Source organism: Balaenoptera borealis (genome assembly GCF_965194805.1).
Source record: "Balaenoptera borealis genome assembly, chromosome: 14".
Lineage (NCBI taxonomy): Eukaryota > Metazoa > Chordata > Mammalia > Artiodactyla > Balaenopteridae > Balaenoptera > Balaenoptera borealis.
In genome coordinates, this window is record NC_138875.1 from 45,205,269 (window position 1) to 45,231,089 (window position 25,821).

At 37.7% G+C, this 25,821-nt stretch overlaps 1 protein-coding gene across 4 annotated transcripts in view; it reads left to right on the forward strand.

Annotated features, from left to right (window-relative positions):
* The first annotated feature begins 218 nt into the window (after nucleotides 1-218).
* DSC2 (desmocollin 2) overlaps nucleotides 219-25,821 on the forward strand; it is a 98,931-nt gene continuing 73,328 nt past the window's right edge. Inside the window, exons 1-12 of one of the 4 annotated variants that reach the window (XR_014234180.1) lie at nucleotides 219-1,048; nucleotides 8,015-8,099; nucleotides 9,001-9,200; nucleotides 10,303-10,422; nucleotides 11,709-11,864; nucleotides 13,130-13,274; nucleotides 14,272-14,438; nucleotides 18,012-18,146; nucleotides 18,398-18,583; nucleotides 19,998-20,248; nucleotides 20,377-20,519; nucleotides 25,039-25,266. Coding sequence is in view for 3 of the 4 variants with exons in the window: in XM_082354225.1 (XP_082210351.1) it covers nucleotides 980-1,048; nucleotides 8,015-8,099; nucleotides 9,001-9,200; nucleotides 10,303-10,422; nucleotides 11,709-11,864; nucleotides 13,130-13,274; nucleotides 14,272-14,438; nucleotides 18,012-18,146; nucleotides 18,398-18,583; nucleotides 19,998-20,248; nucleotides 20,377-20,519; nucleotides 25,039-25,266 (1,885 nt within the window). In the remaining variant the exon portion in view is untranslated. The remainder of the gene's footprint in view (nucleotides 1,049-8,014; nucleotides 8,100-9,000; nucleotides 9,201-10,302; nucleotides 10,423-11,708; nucleotides 11,865-13,129; nucleotides 13,275-14,271; nucleotides 14,439-18,011; nucleotides 18,147-18,397; nucleotides 18,584-19,997; nucleotides 20,249-20,376; nucleotides 20,520-25,038; nucleotides 25,267-25,821) is intronic. The other 3 variants (XM_082354225.1, XM_082354224.1, XM_082354226.1) reach the window with 3 other exon arrangements.

Genomic DNA, 25,821 nt, shown 5'->3' on the forward strand with positions numbered 1-25,821 from the left:
GTCCAGGAGTCCAATTTAGGAGGTAAGTTACAAGAAGGTCAGTGGTTGGCTTTAACTGTGACAAAGGAGGGTCTTGGAGGAAATCAGTAGGCCCACATTTAACCAACGTCTACAAGATGTATTTTCCGTAGTAACTCACCCTTGATGCCTGGATTCCCTTATTTTAATTGATTAATTATTGTAATTTCCTTGTATCATTGCTATACTGGCCATGACATTTCTGTTAAAAAAAAAAAAAAAAAAGACAAACAATAACAACCAAACAAGACCCCAACAAAGGTGTGCCACACATGAAAACTCTGTCTGAATTGCACTTGGATGTCTGCAGTAAATTAACTCCAGCAAAGAGTGTATAAAACAGTCTACCTGGGGTCAACCCTCTAATAGGCGGGCCTTAGTTAGCTGTGACACAAAACGCGACCTCTCCAGCTCCCAGGCGGCCTTTGCGGGTCTGAAACTGGCCGCTGCGCACGGGGCGGAGTCGGGGCCGGGAGCGCGCCCCCTCCTGCGGCAGGACGCGCTTGGGGACTGAGTCTCTGTACAGTCAGGGCTTCTGCTGGGCAGGGCCAGCTGTTAATCCTCAAGGCGGATACCGGGGCGGTAGACAGATGGGGCATGTGGGTGGCGTCCGTCGGTGAGAAACACCTAGCGCAGTAAAAGGGTGGCGGCGAGAGGGAGTTCCCACGTTGCGTTCTTCCAGAAATGAAGACTTAAGAAAATACCAAGGAGGGACCAATCGGTGTCTTTCGGACGCGCCTGAAACCCCACCCTCGGTCAGAGGAAAAGCCCCTGGGGTGAGACGCAGGAGCTTCAGAAAAACCGAGAAGAAAAGCAGCCCCCTCCGCGCGCCAAGGTCTCTGCCTCTCACTCCTGCGCGGCCGGCCCAGCCTGCGCCTGGCACGCGGCCCTTCGCCCGGCTGCGCCTTCCCACCCCGGCCTTCCGGTTGCCTCGGCCGGCGACCTGCCTCCGAGTCCTCCCATGGCGGCAGCGCGACTCACAGGCTCCGCGAGCGGAGCCCTTTGCTGGCAACTCCTGCTGACCCTCACGGTGAGTGGCTGCCCGGATCCCGGTCCCGAGTGGGCGCACGGACCGATGGGGGAGGGAGGGGAAACTTTGGGAGCGGGGGGTCGGTGATGGCGGCGGCCCATGCGGAGGGTTCTTGGGCCTGGGGCTGGCTGGAAAAAGTGCCGTAGGCTGGGGGGCGGGCAGACGGAGGAGAGCGAGCTGGGCGCCGCGATCCCGCAGGGGAGGAGAAGGGTGTCTCTGGTAGATATGATCAGCGCAGGCAGATGAGCGGCTGCAAACGCCCATCCCAAACCGTGGCCTCTGGGTACAAGCCGGCGAGCGCCGCCCGCCCCGCGCTGCTCCTCTGCGCCTCGCGCACCTCCCCGGGCGGGGCAGTCCATTCGACCTCAGTGGCGGGCTCCGGCCGCGGACGAGTGGAGCCGCTGGGCGGATGCGACCGAAATCGCAGGTCCCTGGGTGAAAGGACTAGGCGCCTTTTGGGGGACTGATCTTAGTGTGTGAGTGAAGGGGGTAGGGAAGAGCTGGGGCGGGGGCGGTCTCCACCCTCTGCGCCTAAAGATAGTAGATGGGCCAGCCCTCGGTGGTCCTTGGTACGGTTTCCATTGTTTGTCAGCACGTGAGACTTAATTCCCCTTAAACTTCGGGGAAGTGGCTTTCCCGATCTCTCGCCTCGGAGGCATACAGAGTCTCCCCGCTCCCCCATCCCCGCCGAGCCCTCCAACTCTAGTTTCCTTCCCGCTTTAAAGAACCCAATAGCAAAGACCCCAAAGCTGGGAGGGAAAAAGGAGGTGGCCTTATTCGGAAGGGATAGCCCCCCCCTCCCTGGCAGGAAAGACTGAAATCTCTTTGGGGGACCTCAAGGCGTAGGAATCCAGTGCGGGGGGAGCAGCCCCTGGGAGAGTGTGGGATCAGAGGTTCCACAGACTGGGCTTCCTGGGTCCCCTGGAAGGACAAAATTTACATAGAACAAGTACAGAGGGCTAAGCGGGTAGTGTCCTTTCACGTTGAGCCGCAGGCGTTAGGGCTGAAGGACAAGGGGACGAACCTGGAGAACAGACAGCGGGAGGATTCCTTCTGGAAGGGGTGCAACTGGCGGCGGGAAATATCCGTGTAATTTCCCTTACTCTACCGCTCTCATTTTACAACGAAATCCTGAAATGTTTAACTAATGAAATTGTAGTTGTTACTATTATTAGAATGCCTTTCCCATGGAACTCCAGGGACTTCAAACCCTTAACTAAATTCCCGGGGCACATTAATAACATACAAAGGGCCGGGTGCACAGCAATTAATCGTTCACAGCTGAGAAAAATCAAGAAGGGAGTAAATAACGGTCGTGAAATATGTCCTTGATGACAAAAAGGAACGGATTTTGGTTAGATTCTTTTTTTTTTAATTTTTTTTTTAATTTAAAAAAAATTTTTTTTAATGATATTCTTGTCTGCTTACATTCTTTTTATTTATGTATGTATGTATGTATGTATGGCTGTGTTGGGTCTTCGTTTCTGTGCGAGGGCTTTCTCTAGTTGTGGCAAGCGGGGGGCACTCTTGATCGCGGTGCGCGGGCCTCTCACTATCGCGGCCTCTCTTGTTGCGGAGCACAGGCTCCAGACGCGCAGCCTCAGTAATTGTGGCTCACGGGCCGAGTTGCTCCGCGGCATGTGGGATCCTCCCAGACCAGGGCTCGAACCCGCGTCCCCTGAATTGGCAGGCAGATTCTCAACCACTGCGCCATCAGGGAAGCCCTTGGTTAGATTCTTAATAAAGTTGACACTTTTTCTTTTTTTTTTTTGACACTTTTTTTTAAACATTGCCCCTGAAGGAAAAGGCATGATTAGGCGCAGGCCATAAATAGCTTTGCTCTTATATACGGACACACAGAACTTTCTGTGTGTTCTCAGTTCCTTTTTAGAAGAAAGCAGATATAAGGGAATAAACTAAAGTTGAATACTCCTCATTCTTTGGCCTTCCTCAGCTTCAAAGCTGGATAGGCCAGAAGTGGGGGGTAGCTGTGGCTACTACCCCCCTCATCCTACTGCATTCTGGCTGGAAGGCTTGCTGGGTCTTAAGCTGTTTCGATGCTCATGTGCATGTCTGTGCAAAGTCCTGCTAGCCTCACATGCTTGCTGTGGTTGTGGGCCTCATGTGTGATAGACGTGTAAAGAAGAGTAGGAACGTTACTAAATAAAAAAATGGCTTGGGGGACACCCCTTACATTTCCTCTTCCCCACGCACCCAAGTAATCCTTCACGCTTCTGTGAATCAGCTTCTCCCAACTTCCTCATCTTGTCTCACCTCACACGTTTGGTAACCACTTGAACGCTGCCTCTACCTAAACACCTAATGAAGGTTCTGTCTCTCTAAGGTCATCAGGGATCTCCACTGCTAAATCGAAATCATTCCTTATACAGTTCCATCTTGTGGTTGAAGCTCTTCTAAATCAAGAAGTCCAGCATGGGGCTTCCCTGGTGGCACAGTGGTTAAGAATCCGCCTGCCAATGCAGGGGACACGGGTTCGAGCCCTGGTCTGGGAAGATCCCACGTGCCGCGGAGCAACTAAGCCCGTGCGCCACAGCTACTGAGCCTGCACTCTAGAGCCCGCGTGCCACAACTACTGAAGCCCGGGTGCCTAGAGCCCATGTTCCGCAACAAGGGAAGCCACTACAATGAGAAGCCCGCTTACCACAGCGAAGAGTAGCCCCCGCTCACCGCAACTAGTCAAAGCCCATGTGCAGCAATGAAGACCCAACACAGCCAAAGATAAATAAATAAATTTATAAAAAAAAAAAAAAAAAGTCCAGCATGAACATGGACCTGAAAAACCATAAAATAATAAAAATGTCCCATAAAATATTTCAGCCTTACTCATAATAAGGAAAGATGAATTTAAAACTACATTGGTTTTAAAGCAATTATACTCTAATAAAGATGTTAAAGGAAAAAAGAAAAAAAAGGTCCATATCAAAAAAAAATCTTTAAAAGAACAAACAAATAAATAAATAATTTTTAAAAATGGTATTACAAAAAAAAAAAGAAATGCATTGAAATGTCATTTCTCATTTGGCAAACATCCAAAAGTTTGACAACAGGCTCTGTAGGCAAGAATATGGAGAAATAGAAACTCATAAATGGCTGGTGAGTGTAACAAAAAGTTACAACCCCTATGGTCTATATACAGTTGTAACAAATGTAAATAGAAACTGTTTTACTTCTTCCTTTCCAATTTATATGCATCTACTCTCTTTTCGTCTATTCATATACCAAATACTGCATTGTTTTAATTATTGAGACTTCATAAGACCTTTCAGTATCTGCTAAAGCTAATATCCTTTCATTGCTTTTCTTTTTCATAATTTTTCTATCTTTAATTGTTTATTTTTCCTTATTACGTTTTATATCAGCTTGTCTAGTTCTAGAAAAAATATTGATGGGATTTTTATTGGGATCATAAACTTTATAATTTAACTTAGTATAAATTGATATATTTATGTTGTTGATTTTTTACTATCCAAAATAATAATATATATTTCTTTTGTTCAAGTCTGCTTTTGTGTCCTTCAGAAATATTTTCAGGTTTTTCTCAAATAAACTTTACATGTTTCTTGTTAAGTTTACTTTTTGGTATTCTAATTTTTTATCACTTTTGAAAATGATTTCTTCTTTTCCATTATAGTGTTTAACAGATTTTGTTTATGTGTATGATGACTAATGATTTCTGTATTTTAATAGTTGTTTCTGCTCCCTTATGAAATTGTCTTATTGTTTTGTGGTTAATTTCCTTGGGTTTTCCAGATAAATAGTCATATCAAATGCAAATAGTGTTTTTTTTTAACCTCTTTCTTTTCAATTCATATGCCATCTAATATCATTCTCTTGCCTAATATACTTTAATATAATGTTAGCTATAGATGATGACCCTTAGGAAGTCTATCTTGTTTCTGAGGTTAGTGAGTCTACTGCTAGTGCTTTTCCATTGATGATGTCATTATAATATAAAATAAAATTATATTGAAGTAGCACTTATCAATTCCTATTGGGGGCACTTTTTAAAAAAATTTAAGAATGGCTATTGAATTTGGTCACATGGTTTTCAGCACCTATGGTGCTGATCACATGCCAGGGCTTCTTTAAACTAATTAGCGGCTTGAGTTTCCTAGAACAAATGAGTGATGTGAATGTGTATCACAAATCCGTGTGAGGACCAGTTTACTTCTAGCTCACTCTTACAGTGAAGGTTTTGCGTTTGGGGATCCAGATTAATGTGGGCAGATCTTCTCTTAGATCTTAGGCAGATCTGTGCTTTGATTTCACTCCCCTCTCTTGAGGCCAAAAAGCCAGAATCTAATCTTTTCAGATTAGAAGTTGTTTCTGGTGACTACTGTGTTCCAGCTTTATCCTCAGTTTTTGCCTAGCTAGATGTTTTAGGATGGTTTAAAAACATGTATCCATCATTTTTAGTTTTGGCCTGGGGGTTGGACTGAACACCCTAGGTCCCATTATTGGAAATGAAAATTGTTCCCCTAATTCATTCGTCACACTGGTCAGAGTTAACCTTATTCAAATAGAAAGCTGCTTATGTAATTTATCTGCTTAAAACAAATCTTTGGTTTCTTATTATCTTTAGGAAAAATGATCTATGTGTGTACTTTGTTAAGGCTGTTCAGGACCTGTCCCACACCTACTTCTGTGAATCCATTTTAAACTCCTGTCTCTCTTGTGCTATATGCATCAACCATCGCAAATTACATTTTCAAGTCTGTCATCTCTGGGCCTTTGCATATGCAGTTCCTATGTTTGCAGCATACAAGCTCTGCCTCCCTGTGACATGGCTAACTTGTTGCCCCTCTTCACCTGGCTCTTAGAGGAGGCTGGTTCCTAGTGCTCTCCCAAAGCGTCCTGTACTTCCCTGTCATAGCTTTTCCTCCATTATTGAAATTACAAATAAGTCTTATCCTTGAATTGAATGTTTCATGAGAATCCTTTTTACTGCTCTGTGTCTGGTACATATTAGAACATTCAGTAAGTATTTGTTGAATGCATGAATGACTGGATGTCCAGGATACTGTTATCTGAAATATTGTCTTAATTCGGCCACTTCTCACCTTTTCCATCGTTTTTTACCTTAGTCCAAGTCACCACCTCTCCTCTCAGATAGATTCCTCCCGATGGGTCTCCTTGCTTCCACTCTGTCTTCCCCGTAGTCTGTTCTCACATGGCCACCGGAATGAGTCTGTGTAAATGCTCACCACGTGATTGCCATTCCACAGTGTCTAAACCTACTGTGCTTCTCTTTGCCCTCAGAATAAAATTTGCACTCCTTACTGTGGCCTTTTAGACCCTACATGATATGCCTATGATTGTCTCTTCACTATCATCTCCTGTCACTCTTCCCTCACTGTGTTTACTGCTACGGCCTTCTTTTTGTTCCTTCAACACACCAGGTGAAGTCCCTTCCCAGGGCCTTTGGCCCGGCTTTTCGCTCCACCTGGAAGACTCTTCCCCAGTTAGTGAACTGGTTTGCATCCTGGTTTCAAGTTTCTGGTCTTTATCACCCTCTCTTCCTGTTTTATTTTTCTTGTAACACTTACTCTTGGCATTGTGTGACCATTGTGCATTTGTGTATTTACTTTTTGTCTCTTAGTGTAAAATAATTTCTGTGAGGTCGAGTTCTCTTTGTTCACTGTAGTAGCCTTTGAACACTTCCTGGCACCTAGGCAGAAACCAAGAAATGTTGATTGAATGAATCAGTGGGTGTATGCCTTCTGTCACCTTGAGCTGGACTCTTCACATGTCTGATTCTACTCCTATTCTCTCTGGGCTATGCAACCAGTGACAATTCTTTTCATCTTTTTATTTCTAATTCAAGTACAGTCTCTTTGTTACGTCCATCTCTGAGTTCCAAATGAAATGTAATCTCTGCCATGCTTGGTCCTTCATACATAATTTAAATTAGATACTTAAAGGGTCTTTAGTGCATTTTGGAAATAAAAATTTTCATCCAAATTTTGATGATTTTAATTTATGTTTATAGACTTTTAAATAACAGTGTAGGGACTTCCCTGGCGGTCCAGCGGTTAAGACTCCGAGCTTCCACGGCAGGGAGTACGGGTTCGATCCCTGGTGGGGGAACTAAGATCCTGCAGGCCGCGCGGTGCAGCCAAAAAAAGTAAAAGTTGAAATAACAGTGTAAATGCTGGTTAGCTGTTTTGCTTTTGGTCAAAAACCTTTGCAAAAAACTGTGAAACTTTCAGAAGCATCCATTATAAAGTTTCAGAGAGAACAGAATTTATTTTCAGTGTGATCAAATATATATTGTATTGGAATTGGTTCAGCATAAATCAGTAAATCATTTAAATTTTTTAAGTGAAATATTTTTAACACTGACCTTAATTCTCATTATTGAGAACTTCAAAATAAGTTCATATTTCAAAGTCGTGTGCTTATATGCGTGGGGTCATATGTAAATACTTTTTAAGTCACTCCATGGCAATGAGTCAGTGCTTCTCTTTAAAAGCATCGGAATTTTCTTTAGGATATTTTTGATTTGGTACCAAAACTCATAGACAGTTGACAGTTAATTGAAACAACTTGCTGGATCATTAAATTTGTTTTTGTTTCTCTTTCCTTTTACATACCTGTGCTGCCTTCCTAATAGTTTCCAGTGCTTTCCCACAAAAGGGTGTCATTGGTTTCTCAATATATCCACTAAGTTAGTGAAGTTATTATTAACTTCATTTTACAGACTAGGAAACAAAGCCCAAGAGGATAAGCAATTCTCTGAGTTTACATGTTTTGTGAGGGAGGGAGCCATGGCTCTTAGTCTGTTGTTTTTATTCTTCTATGCAGTTTTTTTCTGAATTCTTAATCCAGTGTATGCTTTTTATTTTATTTTGCTAATTATATAAACAGATTTATAATTATACAAATCTGTATAAACTGTGTACACATGAAAAGGCTCTTTTTAATGTATAATACTGATTTTTTTAGATCTTAACATTTGCCTGTGATGCCTGCAAAACAGTGACACTACATGTTCCCTCCAAACTAGATGCTGGAAAATTTATTGGTAGAGGTAAGAAACTGCCAAAGTATGTAATAAATCCTAATTTGGTATGATCTTGTAAAATTAGTGTAATCTTTAAGAGGATAACTGTATTGGAACTAATAGTTAAAACTAATACAGTACATTCCAATACTTTTTTTTTAATATATATGGTGTCAATCCAATGAACGGAATATTGTACTTTATTGAAAAACATGATTATATAAAGTAGTTAAAATTGTTTAGTTTGAGTAATGAAGTAATTACTAATATTTACATTAGATGAAGGATATGGTATTTGTTATAACACATGTCTATGAAATTGAGAAATAGTATTGAAACTATTTCTTGAATTTAAAGGTGTTGTTTTTGGATTTCATCCTAAAATATTTTGGCATCTTACGACATTTACTTCCACATATTTTTTTGTATCAATTATTTTTTTCATATAACTCAAATGTATACCAAAAGATCAGATCAATGAAGATACAGAATACGATGACTATTTAACAACAGATGCAAAGAGTTCAGTCATAATTTAATGTAATAACTGCCAGTTTTAATCTCTAGATTCTGTTTAACTTATTTTAAGTGTTCTCATGTATTGCTCTGTGGCTAGTTTCAGTTAATAAAGAAAAACTTTTCTGGTGTGAGTTTAATATTCAAACTGTAGAGTTCACATGCTTTTATTTCAGAACAAATGTCTCTTCTTTAAAAGGCTGTGAAGTAGGTATCAGAAGTGATGGATACGTTTAGTTAAGCACAACTTAATTAACCGTATAGTTTCATATGTCCTTTTAAAAATGCAAAACTTACAAGTGTCAGTGTAATTAAAGTTTTGACTGCCCCACCTCAAATACATAGCTTACTGTTAAAGCTATATATTGCTTTGTTTTACGTAACAAATGATTGCTCTGTACATTTTCTACAGTTAACCTGAAGGAGTGCTTTAAATCTGCAAATCTAATTCATTCAAGTGATCCTGATTTCCAAATTTTAGAAGATGGTTCAGTCTATACAACAAATGCCATTCTTTTGTCCTCAACGAAGAGATCTTTTACCCTATTACTTTCCAACACAGAGACCCAAGAAGAGAAGGAAATACTTGTCCTTTTAGAGCAACAAACAAAGGTATACCAAAGTATAAAAATGAAGTATGATGAACTGTTTTCTTCAGGTGTAACTAACATGACCAGGGAAGATGTGAATCAGAAAAGATATGGGATAATTTAGCTTGAAGAAGAATAAAAGCCATGACTCAAGTTAACAGTGTTGAAATGGAAAAGCGTTGTTCAACATAGGTTATCACAGATTATAATTTCTTTTTATTTGGGACATAAAAGGAGAAATTGGGATATGGGACAGCATGAGAACTTGAGATTAGACACAGAGAAGCATTTCTTGATCTTCACTGTGGAATAGGTTTCCAAAACAAGAAACATTATTGCTTCAGATATTTGTATATAACTTGGACTTTGTAGCTTTTAATTATTCAAGAACTCATATGGCATGTTAATGACTTAGGATGGTGTCCTACTCTGGGCAGCGGTATAGGGTCAATGACATGGTTGATTACTCTGAGAGATACATGAGGCATCCAGAAATAGGTCTCATGTATCTTAGCATAATTTTTAGTCTTAGAAAATGGAGGACTATCTTAGGTTAAGCTTTGGACTTCACTCACACTTATGACTTTGTGACATCCAAGATCAAAATGACTTCATTCGACCACTGGCCATTACTCACGACAGCTGTTTGAGAGTTGTCACCATGTTTCTCTCCTCCTTCTGACACAGATCTCTCTGTTGGTCCCCTGGCTCTTCCTAGTTGCCGGTGAGTGGAAGATGCTTATGCTAAATTTAGAAGGGCACCTGTCTATTTACATTCTTTGCATATTTCTCCTCCCATGTTTTTGCATGGCAATGTGGCAACAGTACAGTTTTTTTTTTTCCAGTTTTGCTTCTAGGCTTCCAATTTCATCTCTCTCTCTTCCATGTTCCCACCAAGTTATTTTCTCAAGAGGATTGCTGAGATAACAGTTAGGGCAGGGATTTCTTGGTTATTTTTTTTTCTAGTATTGACATTTCGTTCAGTTTTCAAGCACTACCATGGTCTTACGCCTCCGCAGCTAATCCTCGTGAGAGGAGAAAGATGTATCAGAGTTTTAAAGTTTGAAAATAAAGTAGTCGTTGGCTTTATTTATTATTATTATTTTTTTGTCTTCTAAATTGAGGTACTAAGGAAAAGGCGTTCTCAAGAAAAAGTTCTAATACGTGCGAAGAGAAGATGGGCTCCTATTCCTTGTTCAGTGCCTGAGAATTCCTTGGGTCCTTTCCCACTTTTTCTTCAACAGGTATAATTTACTTTCCTTCCACTGTGAGAGTCTGTGGTTTCCATCTTTGTAAAAAATTTAGACAATGAGTATGCAGTTATTTAAAAAGTATGTGTGTATGAATACATGAGTGAGTATGTCTATCATATGTTTCAATATATGGTATAAATGCATCTCTCTATACCTACGTATACTTTTTTTTTGCAGTTTTAGTCATGCAAAAGCCATTTATAAAACAGGAAAACCCATATAGCACTCTCAGACACATGCTTCCTTAATGAATTTTCATATCATCAAGGGTATCTCAGAGCCTGGGCATAGTCTAGAAAACCCCAAAACATCTTCCATAACAAAGGATGAAATTGTTGATAACAGGTCAGATGCCAAGAAGGGGAAAGACACGTGCACTTTCCATGGTTTCTTCCCAAGTCCACTGCTTAAATCACACTGGATCCACATTTTCTCTTCCCTGTTTCATTTTTAGTGGAAACCCTAGCAAATCTTCTTGCCTTCCTCCCTTATCAGTGGTCACTACCATTCAGTCTAGCTCTTAGGTTTCTTTTCCCCCAGTTCTTGAAATGGTGAGAGAGAATCCTTGTTTATATCCCACCAACAAATTCAATGCAGCTGAGAAAAGAGCATTTTAAAGTTGAGAAAGAAATTGTTAGAAAATAATTGTTAGTCATCCTGATAGATAGTCAAGATCCTACTAAGAGGATGAAAACAGTTTGGAAAAAATTTTCTTTTTGAATCAAATACCAAAGTAGCACACTTGCCAGGATATTACATCATTTCCATTCTCACTCATTTTCATCCTCCCATTTAGCCCCTATAATAGAGAAGACGCTGAGAAATAACAAAAACTAATTAAAGAAACCATTTTCCAAATGTTTGCCCTGCCGACAGTATACTTTAAACCCAGTGTCTCAAATATTATGTTATGTATAATAAAACTTCAGGTGTAAAACATTGACAAAAGGATAACTTCTCATGCTCAGAATACTTTGTTATCTAAGACAGGGAAAGTCCAAAATGCTTGATCCATGTAGTTACATGTAGCCTTTAAAGTATTTCTTAGTTATTCTGGAAAGCTAAGATGCTATTACTTTATTTTCCTCATGCCTTGCTCTTGAATTTCACAATTATTAGGCTTCCTTATTCTATTGCTGCTGTTTATTCAGACATAATAATAAATTAAAGAGGGCAATTACTTATTGTAAAATGTCAGTGTGATTGCATAAGTGTATAAATGAAAGTTTTGCTGAAATACAAATTTGACTTTTATGTATATGATGTTTACTTTCTAGATTCAGTCTGATACAGCACAAAACTACACTATTTACTATTCCATAAGTGGGCCTGGAGTTGACAAAGAACCTCTAAATTTATTTTATGTAGAGAGAGATACTGGAAACCTGTTTTGTACTCGTCCTGTAGATCGTGAAAAGTATCCATCTTTTGAGGTAAAGTCTAAAGTTTACATATTGTATTAGTAAAATTAAACTTGGCTATTTTGTCTCTCTTCCTCAGTTCATTTACTCTTGACTGTTTTCTGATTTTGGCATCCGTGCTCTGGGTATATCTGATAGTACAGACCTGACTGGCAGCAAAAAGAATTTTATAGAATAAATAGCCTTCGATTCTATTAGATTGTTCTGGGAATTACAGTTTACTATTTTTCTTTTCAAAAGAAAAAAAGAGTACCACTTTGAACAGTAGTTATTTATTTGGCAGAAAAGATCTGTGAACCTCGTTATGGTCCTGAGAGTGATACCATAGGAGGAAAGTCAAGTTCAGAAGTTAAGCCTTGGTACCTTTGCAATGAGAGAAAGTTAACTTGTGGTGAGCAAGTAAGAAGTGTGGATGGTGCCTAACTAGGATAACTAGGTCTTTTCATCATCTGGGCAACCTCCTGTGGTGGGATGAGCGTTAATATATAAGAATTTAACCTAATGTTGTGTTGATTTTCCAACAGGAGCTGGTCATTTTGCTTAACTTAGTTTTAATTATTTTATATCTATTTTGGATGATATAATTACTTAGTTTTAGAATTACTACAACATGACCTTCTAAGTACCTGTGATGGTCTGTTCTTTCTATGATAGCTGTTATGAGAAAAATTGGAATTGAAATTCATATTACAAAATCAAAAGAATAAATCGCATTCTAGACCCAATTTATAGCCACTCATTTGGTCCATTTCTGACTCCCCCTTTTTAAATTAAAAAATTCTTATGAAGACAGTTATCTAAATACAATCATCAATATGCCTAAAATTCTAATTAGAAAATAAAATAATATCTCAGTTAACTGCACCTGGGGAATTTGGAATCCTAAGAATTCAAAGTTATAAAAGATCCAGAAAATTGCATTTAAAATTCATGCACCTGAAACTTTCAAACAAAACAAAATAGTTCTCAAGACTCTTTCGGGAAAATAATAATAAAAACCATTACACTCATGAACAACAATACAGCAATGGTGAGGAAACCAAATTTAGCTATGTTATTATATTAGATAAATTGAAACATAAAATGCTATAGTGCACCATGAAATTAACCATCACTTCTGGCATTAAGGTTATGTTCACATCCAAAAACAGTAACAAATGGTGAAATCCACACTGTGATGCTGAACAGTCTCCAAATGAAAGCCAAAGCAAAAGCAAGTTTGAACCGTATTTTATTTTTGCTTTTTTTTTTTTTTTTCAATTTTACTCTCTTCACAGCTAGTTGCCTTTGCAACAACTCAGGATGGATATACTCCAGAATATCCACTGACCCTACTAATCAGAATCGAGGATGAGAATGATAACTTCCCAATTTTTACAGAGACATCTTACGTTTTTAATGTTCCTGAAAATTGCAGAGTTGGTGAGTACCTGCCTTGGCATTATAGGGCAACTTAATGTTTCAATTCATTAGCTGAGTTTCACTCTGACCACTGGGAGGTGGCACATCCTGCTGCCAAGAACAAGGGGCTTGCCAGACAGGCAGCTGTAGGTGGCATTTTACTCTGCCTTTTGCTAGCTGTCTGACATAACCCTGGGCAAGTTTCCTAATCTTGACAAGCCTTGGTTTCCTCATCTGTAAAATGGGATATTAATATACAAGGTTGTTTTGAAGGTTAAATGAAGCACAATATACCTTGAAGGCGAAGCACAGTGCCTGAAAAATAGGAGTGACTCAATGTTACTTTGCCGTCCTGTGTGAAGTAAAATAAATACTTTTAAGAGACCATATTTTCTAAATATTATAAGAATATTTTTAGAATATTCTTTTCTAAAAAAGAATAAGTCTTTGAGCAACGGATGTCTTGGCCTTGAAGAGATCTGGCTGATGTTCTATAGTGATTAAATGATAGACAGTATTCTGGGCATTATCATAAAGGTCATGGAGAATAATATATTTTCTGAATCTTTTGAAAATTGACCATTTCAGCTAGGAGTCGGAATGCAGATTTTGAGTCTTCCCTTAGAAAGATCTAACTAAACCAAGAATTTTCAGAGCAAACTGACCCATATGATCAATGTTAAGTGTAGGCTTACAAATAGAAAAAGGTTAAAGAATCATTGGAATTCTTTAGTCTAGAAATACAAAGGCCATGGAGGGATATTATCAACATTTATAAATTTATACAATAAATACAGTAGATACAAATATGGTCACCAAATTCCAAAATGTTGGAACGCTGGGATATTTAAAAGTTTAAAGTGCTATTTTATAGAGAAGTCTGAAAATGTATAAAAGCTATTACTATTATTAATTACGTGGTCCAAAACTTTGTTGTGGTGGATGGAGAGGAGTCAAATAAAGGGCAAGTTGAAACTGTAAAAGTTTTGGAAATTAAAGAGGATTTTTCTATATGTAGGCACTACCGTGGGACAGGTTTGTGCAACTGACAAAGACGAGGCTGACACTCTGCACACGCGCCTAAGGTACTCCATCATCGAGCAGTTTCCAGCGTCACCCACCCTCTTTTCTATGCATCCAACTACAGGTGTGATCACCACATCATCATCTCGGCTAGACAGAGAGGTAACATAAATATTAACAGATAAAGCCTGATTACCACATGGCTGCTTAGCCGCACCTGCATATCTCTGTATGCCACCTGCAGATGTGCTTTTGAAAAGCATGTTGTGAATCTAATTTAACAAAAATTATTTTAGGTAGGTTGGTGGAGGTCACTGACCTTGCAGTGCTGTGATTTTGAACCGCTAATTCAATTCTCTCCTGAATTGTATGTTTTCTAAAATCAAATTTCCTAATATAAACATATTTATAGTTGTAAAACACAGGAAATGTCATATATGAAAAGTAAAACTTTCGGGAATTTGTGGAATTTTCTTATCTACAGATAACAATGCTTCTTTTCCCCATCTGTGTCATTTCTTCATCAACAATCTCATCTACACTCTTTCCCCTTACATAGATTAAATGAAAGTTTATCTGTCTCTGATCTCTGGTTTAACATTTTCAGTTGACTGCTAGAAATCCTTATTTGAACATTTCACAGGTACCTAAGATTCAGTACATCTAGAATTGAATTCTTCTTTCCTTCTAAACATGCTCTCCTTCCCATGTTCTCTAGTTAAAATGCCATTAGTACATTCTTTTCCTTTACAAATTTTTTCTATTGTCACCTTGGATTCATGTTCTCAAAATTGTATTTGATGTCTCCTCTTGCAGATCAAATTACTTTCCAAAGCATTTGATATTGACTCCAAAGTGATCTTAACATTCACATTCTGTCCATTTCTACTGCAACTACCCCAGTTTAGTAATTGTTCATTTTGTTATTAAACTATTACCTCCTCCACCAAGCATTTATTCTGGCCTACTTCCTACGTTTATAATCCTTAATCTTAAAATATAGTAGTATGTGTTTGTCACGTTTTTCTTTGATTCCTAAAACTCATATCGATTCATTTCCTCTCCCTCTCCCATGGATTAGAGAAGTAGTCTGCGAATTTTCTGGTCTCAGGACCCCTTTACAGTCTTAAATATTATTGGAAATTCCAAAGATCTTTTGTTTATGTGGGTTATATTTATGACTATTTAATCTGTAAGTGTTTAAAACTATAAAAGTTTAAACTATGTATTTATTTACCCAATTAAAATAATATATTACATGTTAATGTAAATAATATTTTTATAAAAAATGATTACATTTCTAAAACAATAAGTAATTTAGTGAGAAGAGTGGCATTATTATGCATTTTCTAAATCTCTTCAATACCTGACTTAATATAAGACCGATGGATTCTCACATCTCCTGCATTCAGTCTGTTATATAGTTTTAGTCGAAGTATGTAAAGAAAATCCAACCTGATATGAAGTTAGAGAAGAGTATTTTAACAGTAATTTCAGATCATTGTGGATAGTCTTCTTTGATACACCAAAACTTGACAAGTGGTAGTGTCATAAATGTGTTTTGCAATGTACACTCTGAATAAGCCTTGTCCATGAACTTTCCTACTTTGTTACATCAAAATACATTGGTCTTTCTTCTGCTATGAGTGGATAGTTTACCATGTGTGATTTTGTAACATCGTGCATTAGTCATATGGGAAATATTGACTCACTGTTATACAGATCCTCCAAATATTGACACATCTAATTAAACAATATTGGACAAAATCACCTCCTCATCTCTATTAATATCACGATGGTTCATAAAAGTTTTCCAGAATCCTCATTTTGGCTTGAAAACTCCAAATGACCATTGGCAGCAAATAGCTGTTTTCCTTGAAATGACATATTCACTTTACCTATGACAAAATGTCTTCCAAATATACCAGTCGGAATAACGATAGGTGTCTTTCATGTAAAAATGGTATTCTATGAAAAAAAACCCAGTAGCTAGTTCAGCTTATAAATCAATCACACAAGTACTTTTCCATGAAAAGAGCATCATACTATGTTATGCAGAAGTGCTTTATACATACCTCCCATTTCTTTACATAGACTATGGGTTGAAATCTAATAAAATTTATTAAAATTAATCATTTTTACTGCATTTACAAGGACATTCCTAGGTAAATTTTTATTTTTAATTCAATTTTATTATTTATAATTTACTTATTTTTACCATCAGTATGTGCCAGTGAAGAATGCAATTTCATTTGTTGAATGAATGAATTGCTGTCACAGCTCTACAAATTATACATATTCTTCATGGAATTTATGTGCTCAGAAAGAGCAGATTATAGACCAAATTCTCTTTTATCATCAAGCCTTGAATAGATCCTTCTGATAAATCAGTTGAAAACATTTGACTAATGAAGGAGTCTTGGAGTGCTTTTACCCAAGAGAACTCTGGACTCACTTTCTGATCCCAGGTTTCCAATTTTTTTATTGTTGGCCGTCGGCCCCTTAAGCTCTTTAAACATCAGAACTTTCCTTCCATCTGAAGATATCACAAGTTAATATTTAGGTCCCAAACTTGATTTCTTTCTTTGTCTTATCAGCCAGTTGATCATTCCCAATAAATCATAGTTTATTACAAACAGAATACATATTTCCTCCCGTAAGTAATACTAGTATGAGCTTTTAAAATTTTTTTAATGAAATAAGGCCATGAATTTTTAACTCTACACGTGATTGATTATGAGAGAAGAGTAAATCAGGAAAAATTGGGTTTGTAAAAAGCATAGTGATCGAGAGAAGTATTCGTTTTGTTTTAGGTAATACACGAGGGCTAGAAAGTTTAAGAGGTCTAAAGGGAAGAAGGTGGCTTTTTAAGAGAAGGGTGAATATTCTAGGTGGACGGTTAGGATAGTTTTTTACATATAATTTAGTCTTATGAAAAGAGGTGAATTATAAAGGAAGGTGTTGTTATAATTTTATAGAAGAGGAAAACTAGGGAAAAAGACTTTTCCAACTGCCCAAGAGTACATTTGTTATTTTTGAACTTGGAAATAGAACCCAAGCCTCCTAATGTTCAGTCCAGAAGGCATTATTATTAGTGTTGTTGTTAATCCTTCCATATCTCAATACTTGTGATAAATGAAACCATTATGAGGAGAAACACATTTTTTAAAACCAGTGATGAGCCTTCTGCAATCTCTGAAGAACGGAAAACGCTTAAGAACCAGATTCTATTTTCCATGAAGAAGAAAAAATTACATAGTTCCAGAACTTTGTTTTCATGCTAATTTAATGATCTTTTAGTAAATGTAAAGTAAATATTTAAAATCCACCTTTTTTTACAGGAGGATACCTTACTTTATTGCTTCATTACAAGACTGGTATAGAGTCACTGCTGTGTATTTTTGAATATAAGAATGTACTTTGCATAGGAGATAAAGATTTTGATTAATTACTAGGCAATTTAAAATGTACTATGACTATATCTTCTCTTTCTGTTAAGTAATGCTAAAACCAGTTGATTCCATGAGTAGCACTTTCAATTTGAGAAACTACTCTATTTTTGTAAATTAATTGAAAATTACTAGTGTGAGGAAATTGTTCCTCTGCCAGTACATGAAAACTATGAAATCTAATAGTGTACCTCTTAAATTTTGAATGCAAGGGAAATTATAGAGTGTAAATTAAGATTTCATTTACAATGTTGCTTTCACTCAATAATTAATACTTACTTTTCAGCTAATTGATAAATACCAATTGAAAATAAAAGTACAAGACATGGATGGTCAGTATTTTGGTTTGCAGACAACTGCAGCTTGCATCATTAATATTGAAGATGTGAATGACAACTTGCCAACATTCACCCGTTCTTCTGTAAGTGTGTGATATTAATAAAAGAAAAATGTACAATGTAGTGTTAGTTGCTACATATGTGCACCTCCACCCATGCCCCATGATTTCAAATGAAGTATTCCCAGCCACGTGTCGGTAGTTTGGACTTGGGGTTTAAAGTCATGTTAACATAGTACTTTAGAAATTAGAAGAACTGGGCTGGCTTTACCTGGTGTTTTATTTTTGTGAGAGTTACTAATTAAACATTTTTTTGTTGTTTTTTATTATTTTAGTATGTGACATCAGTGGAGGAAAATAAAATTAATGTGGAAATCTTACGTGTTGCTGTTGAGGATAAGGATTTAATTAATACTTCTAATTGGAGAGCTAATTATACCATTTTAAAGGGCAATGAAAATGGAAATTTTAAAATTGTAACAGATCCCAAAACCAATGAAGGAGTTCTGAGTGTGGTTAAGGTAAGAATAACTTAGGAAATTAGTTATTTGTGGCTTATAATGTCACAGGTTAGCATACTAGAGCTTAATGAAAAGAAAGGAATTATGGTAAGTGTAGGAATAAAATAAATATTTAGGGAAATGTAAACACTATGTTTTTCATATATATAGTGGGATGAATATACTCATTTTGGAAAACATTATATAAAGGCATGATGGTTTAAAATGATTATATGTGCATGTTCAATTAATACAATATAGTACCCACTTTGTAACCAGTATCTCTTAACAGTTAAAAAACTAGCACAGCTTTGACACCAGTGGGACACTGCCAAACTTTCCTAGTCCATTCTATCTATAGCTGTGTCCAGGAGCCTGTACTTAATTACTGAATTTCCCAAATGATGAGTTATTCCTGGTCAGACCCATAGGGAAGCTGTTTATAGATCTGTCCATCTGTATCCAGTGTACATTACATTCTTAGCTTCCTGGTTCAAAATGGGAATCCTCACCCATTTGAGGATGTAAATACTTCTAAAACCTCTTTCTGATAATGTTCTACAATTATCTCGGAAGACATCACTGCGAATTCAGGAGGCAGAGTTAGCCCATAAAGTGATCTGAACTCTGGCTTTGGACAAAACCATGGGCTTATTTCTGCTGCCTCTAACTAAAACATGATTCTATCCTGGGTCGCTGTGGCTTCCCTTCTGTACGTATTCACAAGGAGAATGGATCAAACATGACGAATTCTTTTTTTCTTACAATGATGAAAATTCGCTGCAGTTTGTGGGTTAATTTCTGTTTCAAAACAGCAAAGGGATTGTCCCTTAAATCTTGTCTCTTTACACATCAGGCAAAATAAAATGAAAACCTTCCATTAAACTTGGTACTACCCATTTTTTAGAGAGTAACTGGGATAAAAGAGATTAAAAAGGAAAGTGTAAAGCCCATAAGCTTTCTATTTTCTTGTCTCTCTTATCTTAAAAACATTTTATAAAATTTGACCCACGTTTTCTACCCCAAACCAGGTACAAATAATTGTACTCATCTCAGAGGGGTAGGAAAAGCGGTTCCAAAATTAATGGACTAGTAAATTACTGTTGATTAGGGTATGGAATCCCTAAAGTAATATTTCAAATAATATTTCATTAAATACTATCTGAAATCGCCATCAGGACCTATAATATTACTTGTGTTAAATTTGCAGTTGAGGATTTTTTTTTTTTTTTTTTTGCTGGCTCCACCCAAATGCTCAATCAGTTGAAGGATTTCCCTCCTTCTACCACCATCACATTTGTGGGTATATATTTAATATTTCCATGACTGTTCCCGACACGGCACTTACATATTTCCAGAGCTAACTAGTTACACACTAGTTCACATTGCCAAGTAGTATGTGTTGATCTGATTTCCAACACGCTTGCTTTTGTAGCCACTGAATTACGAAGAAAAACAAGAGGTGACCCTGCAAATCAGTGTAGTTAATGAAGCTCCATATTCTAGTAGTTCAAGATCAACCGTGAACGTGGTGGCAGTCACTGTTAATGTACAAAATCAGGATGAAGGCCCTGAGTGTATCCCTGCAGTGCAAATTGTTCGTATTAAAGAAAATGTACCAGTGAGCACAAAGGTCAGTGGATATAAAGCACGTGACCCGGAAACAAGTAGCAGCAGTGGCATAAGGTACTTGTAATTCTATTTTAGTTGATTTCAAATTTACCTTGTTTTTAAAATGTATAACTTATTTTGATACCAGTATTGTAATTTGGCTTATGATCCATTTTGCTATTTTAATTCATCATTACTTACAGCTATAAGAAATTAAGTGATCCAGAAGGATGGGTCACTGTTGATGAAAACTCAGGATCAATCACAACTTCCAGAAGCCTGGATAGAGAGGCAAAGACCGTCAGAAATGGTATATATAATATTACAATCCTTGCCTCAGACAAAGGTAAGAACTTTGTGTTTAAGCCAGCTATATACACCCCCAACTACAGACATCCTCAGTTTTTAAACAACATACATTTTTAAGTCAGCTGCATACAGTCTCAAAATTTATTTCACCCCAGATGTACAAATAGAGTAATTGAGAGGTTTGCTATAATTTATTAATTCATGTCTGCTTTCTGATAGTACCCTCAGTTTTGTATGTAATTACAGTATGAAATAATTTAGTCATAGAAAATACTTGAGACTATAATTTATTAAAATCAAATAATCATTAAAAATTGAGAAAATTACTTTAGAAAAATTAGCTTCAATTTATTTAGTCATATCTCTTAAAATATTCACTTTGACAGGAAAATTTATTACAGAGAGAACATACTTACTGCCTCATAGGTCAGTCCTAAAAAAGTTACATCTTTCTACAGGAAACTGACAATATACTTGGGGGTTAGTATTCTGATATTATAAAATTAGAAAAATACTGTGAATACACAAAATCATATAAAATGGAAAATCATTTTCTATGAGCCCTGTAAAATTGGAATGCGAGCACAATGGTTAGGAATGAGATCCTTTTAGTGCATAAAATATAATTTTACCATAATATACATTTGAACTTTTTGCCTCTGTAAAATAAATATGTTAACTACAGTAAACATAAATTATTATACTATAGCTTGCAAAATTAGAATTTAGAAGTGATTTTCAAAGATGTTTTAGATATTTCAACTTTTTCTAAGTTAAAGAGAAATGGCTCATATCTATTGATCGAATTGGTAAAGTTGTAGTCATTGTTAATTTAACTTCCACCAATTAAAGACTGCCCTTTAAGGCCTCAGCTTCCTTTGTCCCTTTGTCAAAACATGCTTTTTGACAAAGCTTTTTTTTCTCAAATTTTTGACAAAGCATTTTTGACAAATGCTTTTTGGTCAAAGCAAGTGAAAAGAAGAGAAATCATATAAAAATCATATCCATTATTTTTACATTTTTAATTGCACTTGGCAAATGGTTTTTATCAATGAGATAAAAATTACTGTCTGGAATGAGAGATTTTGGATGTAATTTTATTCTACATTTTCCTCTGTTGAACAAATGTTTTTATGGCGTTTCGAAGAGAGGCACTGTTAATCATCATTGTGGTTGAGAATAAATGTGTAACAGGGCCTTTTCCATTAATTTCTTTTGAAGCTGGTAGGGGATAAATAACTCCACATCTTTTTATTTTCTGAACTGAGATCATACTAAAGTATGTTTTTTATTTGTTTTTGTCTTTTACCTTTTTCTAAAATCTATCCTGGCTCATTCCCTTTGAGCCCTCCCAGCTGCTTCTTCCATACGAGAAATGTTCTCTCCTGTGAGCACTGACCTCTGAGCCTGTACTCACTCCCTCTTCTACTTTCCTACAGCACTTGTTTCCTCTTTAAAACTCTCCCTCAGGGAGTCTATGTCTCAACTTTTCCACACATTTCTCTCTTATCTACATGTATTCTAGTTTTACTTCCTTCTCCTCTTCTAAACAGAGCTCTTTCTTAAGCTTTGAGTTCAATTTCTCTTCTCAATCTAACCTCAGTTGGCAGTTTCGCCCAGGTGTTTCCTCTGTATAGCTGAGTTTTAGGTTTCTACTTCTGTTGTAAGATTCTAACTTTGGGGAGGAAGAGTGTGCTTTCAAATTTTTAAAAAACATTTAGCGGAAGAGTGCCATGCACATAAATCATGGACCCATAGGTAGCTCACCTTCCAAGACTTCATTTTAGGAATTGATATTTACCTGTATAGAATTATATTAATATTAGAAGGTGAGCATTGCATGCATACATTCCAGTGAATAAAAGAATATTATTTATTAACAGATGAAAAGCAGAGCTGTGAAACACTGAGTTAGATGTCTAAAATCTTTGGTTGAAATACTCATCACAATGTGCAAAAAAAATGGAGTTTATTGAACAACTCTAAATATTTCATGGAAGGGAAATTCAAGCATTTAGCACCGTGGTAGCACAGCAAACACTGTAGAGGTCAATTTTCTTTTTAATTAATTAATTTATTTTTGGCTGCGTTGGGTCTCCGTTGCTGCGCGCGGGCTTTCTCTAGTTGCGGCGGGTGGGGGCTACTCTTTGTTGTGGTGCGCGGGCTTCTCATTGCGGTGGCTTGTCTTTGTTGAAGAGCACGGGCTCTAGGCGCGCAGGCTCTAGGGCGCAGGCTCAGTAGTTGTGGTGCACAGGCTTAGTTGCTGTGCAGCATGTGGGATCTTCCCGGACCAGGGATCGAACCCGTGTTCCCTGCATTGGCATGTGGATTCTTAACCACTGCGCCACCAGGGAAGTCCCGAGGTCAATTTTTAAAGACTTTATAATTAACCAGATTTAATCAGTAAGACATGTGCTTTCAACTCCGTGTGTGGCCTCAAATGGAAAGAAATGGTCAAGACATCTTGCAATCCCAATTTTCAGAGAGAGCAAGAAAATACCACATGGCATAAGAACAAGAGAATTTGAGAGACGAGATTATTCTGTCCTAATAGAAAAGTTTGTCAGATGGATAAAATACATGTATACATGTCTCCCTGCTTCCTTTGTGTCTCTGTCTTTTCTTTAAAAGTTGTCCAAAGTGAGAGATAGTTGCATTGTTTCTTGTATCTCGTTTCTTCTCTCCTAGTTCCCTTTTCTTCCTGCTGAACTATATCCTTTACTAGTTCTTTCAATGGTGCATTGTGGGTGATAAACCCTGTCAGTTTTATTGTTCTGAAAAATATTTTAATATTGTTCTCATGCTTGATTTGATCATTTGACTTGGTTTAGAATTTTGAGTTAACCCCTTCTTTCCCTCAGTACCCTGCAAGTGGTACTCCATCATCTTTCGGCATTTCTTGTTGCTGACGCATATTCTACTGTCTGTTTAATTATTGTCTCTTTATAGGTAATACCTCCAGATAGCTTTTATAGTTCCCTAGGTTGTGTTCTATATATAGTTTTAATTCAGTGTTATGCTGAATTTATTTTTATTTACCCAGCACTGCAGTCAGAATATATTTTAGAAGATCCATTTTTTTTCTTTAATTCTGGGATATTCTCAGCAAGTATTTCTTTAAGTATTACTTCCCTACCATTCTATTTATCCTTTTTTTCTAGAGTCCCTGTTAGATGAATGTTTATTTCTACTGGAATTTCAGTGTCATTTTCATGCTTATTTAAACAGTTAACCTTCTTTATGCTTTTGAAGATAGTAAATATACATGTTTCGAAGATATCTTGCATAGAGTGAATTAATCTTCTGATTGTTGATTTTGTCGGTTTTCCTTTAAGCATTAATCTTGCTCATTCAGGAATTTTAATTTGTGAGCTTACATTAAATGGGAGGTATTGGTTTGCCTCTGCTTTTGACTTTTTTCTTTCTTCCACTTTACCTTATAGTGGTCTTGTAGTTGCCTCCATCGTGTTCTTTTCTGTGGCCCACATTTCAGAACCCCTTCTTAACTTGGTGGGCTATGGCTCCTGGCCCATGATGACCCTGGGAATATCACGAGTTCTGTTGCTGGGTCGAGGCTGTGACTGCACGCCAGTGCCTGGTCTCCCCGCTTTCCTAGGTGGGCAGCTTCGTATAAGGCATAGCCCCAGGTCGCGGGTGGCACAGGTTTTTTCATCCTCTTCTCCACCCCTGATGTTCAAGGCCTTCCTATTAAACAGAAAGAATAAACGATTTAGAGACACAAGTCCTGGATTTATGTTCAACTTCAGACTTCACAACCGTGTTACTAATTTGTGGCCGGGACCCGTGACCACTTCATTTTTGAATCTCCAGATTTTCCACTGCAGTGCCCTGTACAAAGTAGTTACTCAGTAAGTTTTTATTGAATATGTAGATAGGTGAATTCCTTAGGCTACACCTCAGAGTGATTATTCTGGTTTGAAAGTGTTTTTCCACTTCTGGAGTCTTTCATGCTTTGAACATTTCCGTGTACTAGTTTTGTTCTAATCTCCCAAATACATGCCTTCTGTCTTTCACTTTTCCTGCCCCCAAATCTTAAGTGTTTTCTAAATGCATATTAAACTCCAAGCTCCCTACGTTGGCTTTCAAGGACCCTTGGTTCTTCTTTCCAGCGTCAGCTCGCACCAGTGTGCCTTCCCCTTCATTATGTCCAGAGCATAGGTGTGTGTATGTGCTTTCCCACCTCCTTAAATCTCCTTGTGCTTTTCAATATACCAGAAATATCCTTGTTGGTCCCCTCTTCCTTCCTCTTTTTAAAACTCTGTCAAAGCTCACCTCCATAAAAGTTCCCATGTCTATTGCAGCTCTTTAGTGAATGAATGACAAATCTAAATAGCAGTTATTTTCTGTACAACCCATTTGAAATTGATAATGTCTTTCTCTTAACTTACCTTAAGGACATAGCCTGGGACTGTGCTTGTCAATCTCATTTATATGGTACAAGTACCTAATAAGTAATAAATTTTTTGCAATGTTGTAATGTCCCAGTGAAAACTCAAAACATTAAAAAAATTGTATTTTCATATCCAATTTTCTAGATAGGAGAACATGTACTGGGACACTAGGGATTAAACTTGAAGACGTGAATGATAACGGCCCATTCATACCTCAGCGCACAGTGATAATCTGTAAAACTGTCATGTCATCGGCGGAGATTGTGGCCGTAGATCCCGATGAACCCATGCACGGCCCACCCTTTGAGTTCAGTTTGGACGGTGCTTCTGATTCAGAAGTACTTAGAATGTGGAGACTGACAAGAATTAACGGTATGTATTTTTAAACATTACTTTGTCCTTCTCAGCATCAGGATATCTAAAATATTTTTTTTTCTTGATGGAGTAGAAGAATAATTCACTGAATGGTAACTGCCAACAAAAGAACATGAGTTTCTCAGTGTTGGTGTGGTGGGAAGTGCCAGTCTCTGATCAGTCCTGTGCCAGGATTCCCTTTGGTGTTGGGTGAATTCTCATTCGTACTCTACCCACCGCCCCCACCCCAGACTAGGTCTGATGTAACCACTTCCTGACTTGTGTACCTCCCATCTACACAGAGTCTTCATATGACAGTGGTCTCCTAAGTCATAAGGGAATCCCCATCCCTTGCAGGTATGCTCCCCAGGAAGCAGACACTGAGACAGTCTTTCCAGGCTGAATGTTTATCAGGGAGTTTCCTTGGCATCAGTATGTGTGAAAGGAAGGGAAGCAGGATTTAGCAAAAAGAGAAATCAAGCTGTAGCTCAGGCCAAAGGACAGCCTCGGCTGACTCACGGGGAGTCTGAACTAAATGGCCCTTCAGAATGGCCATTCTGTTCTGTGCTTTTA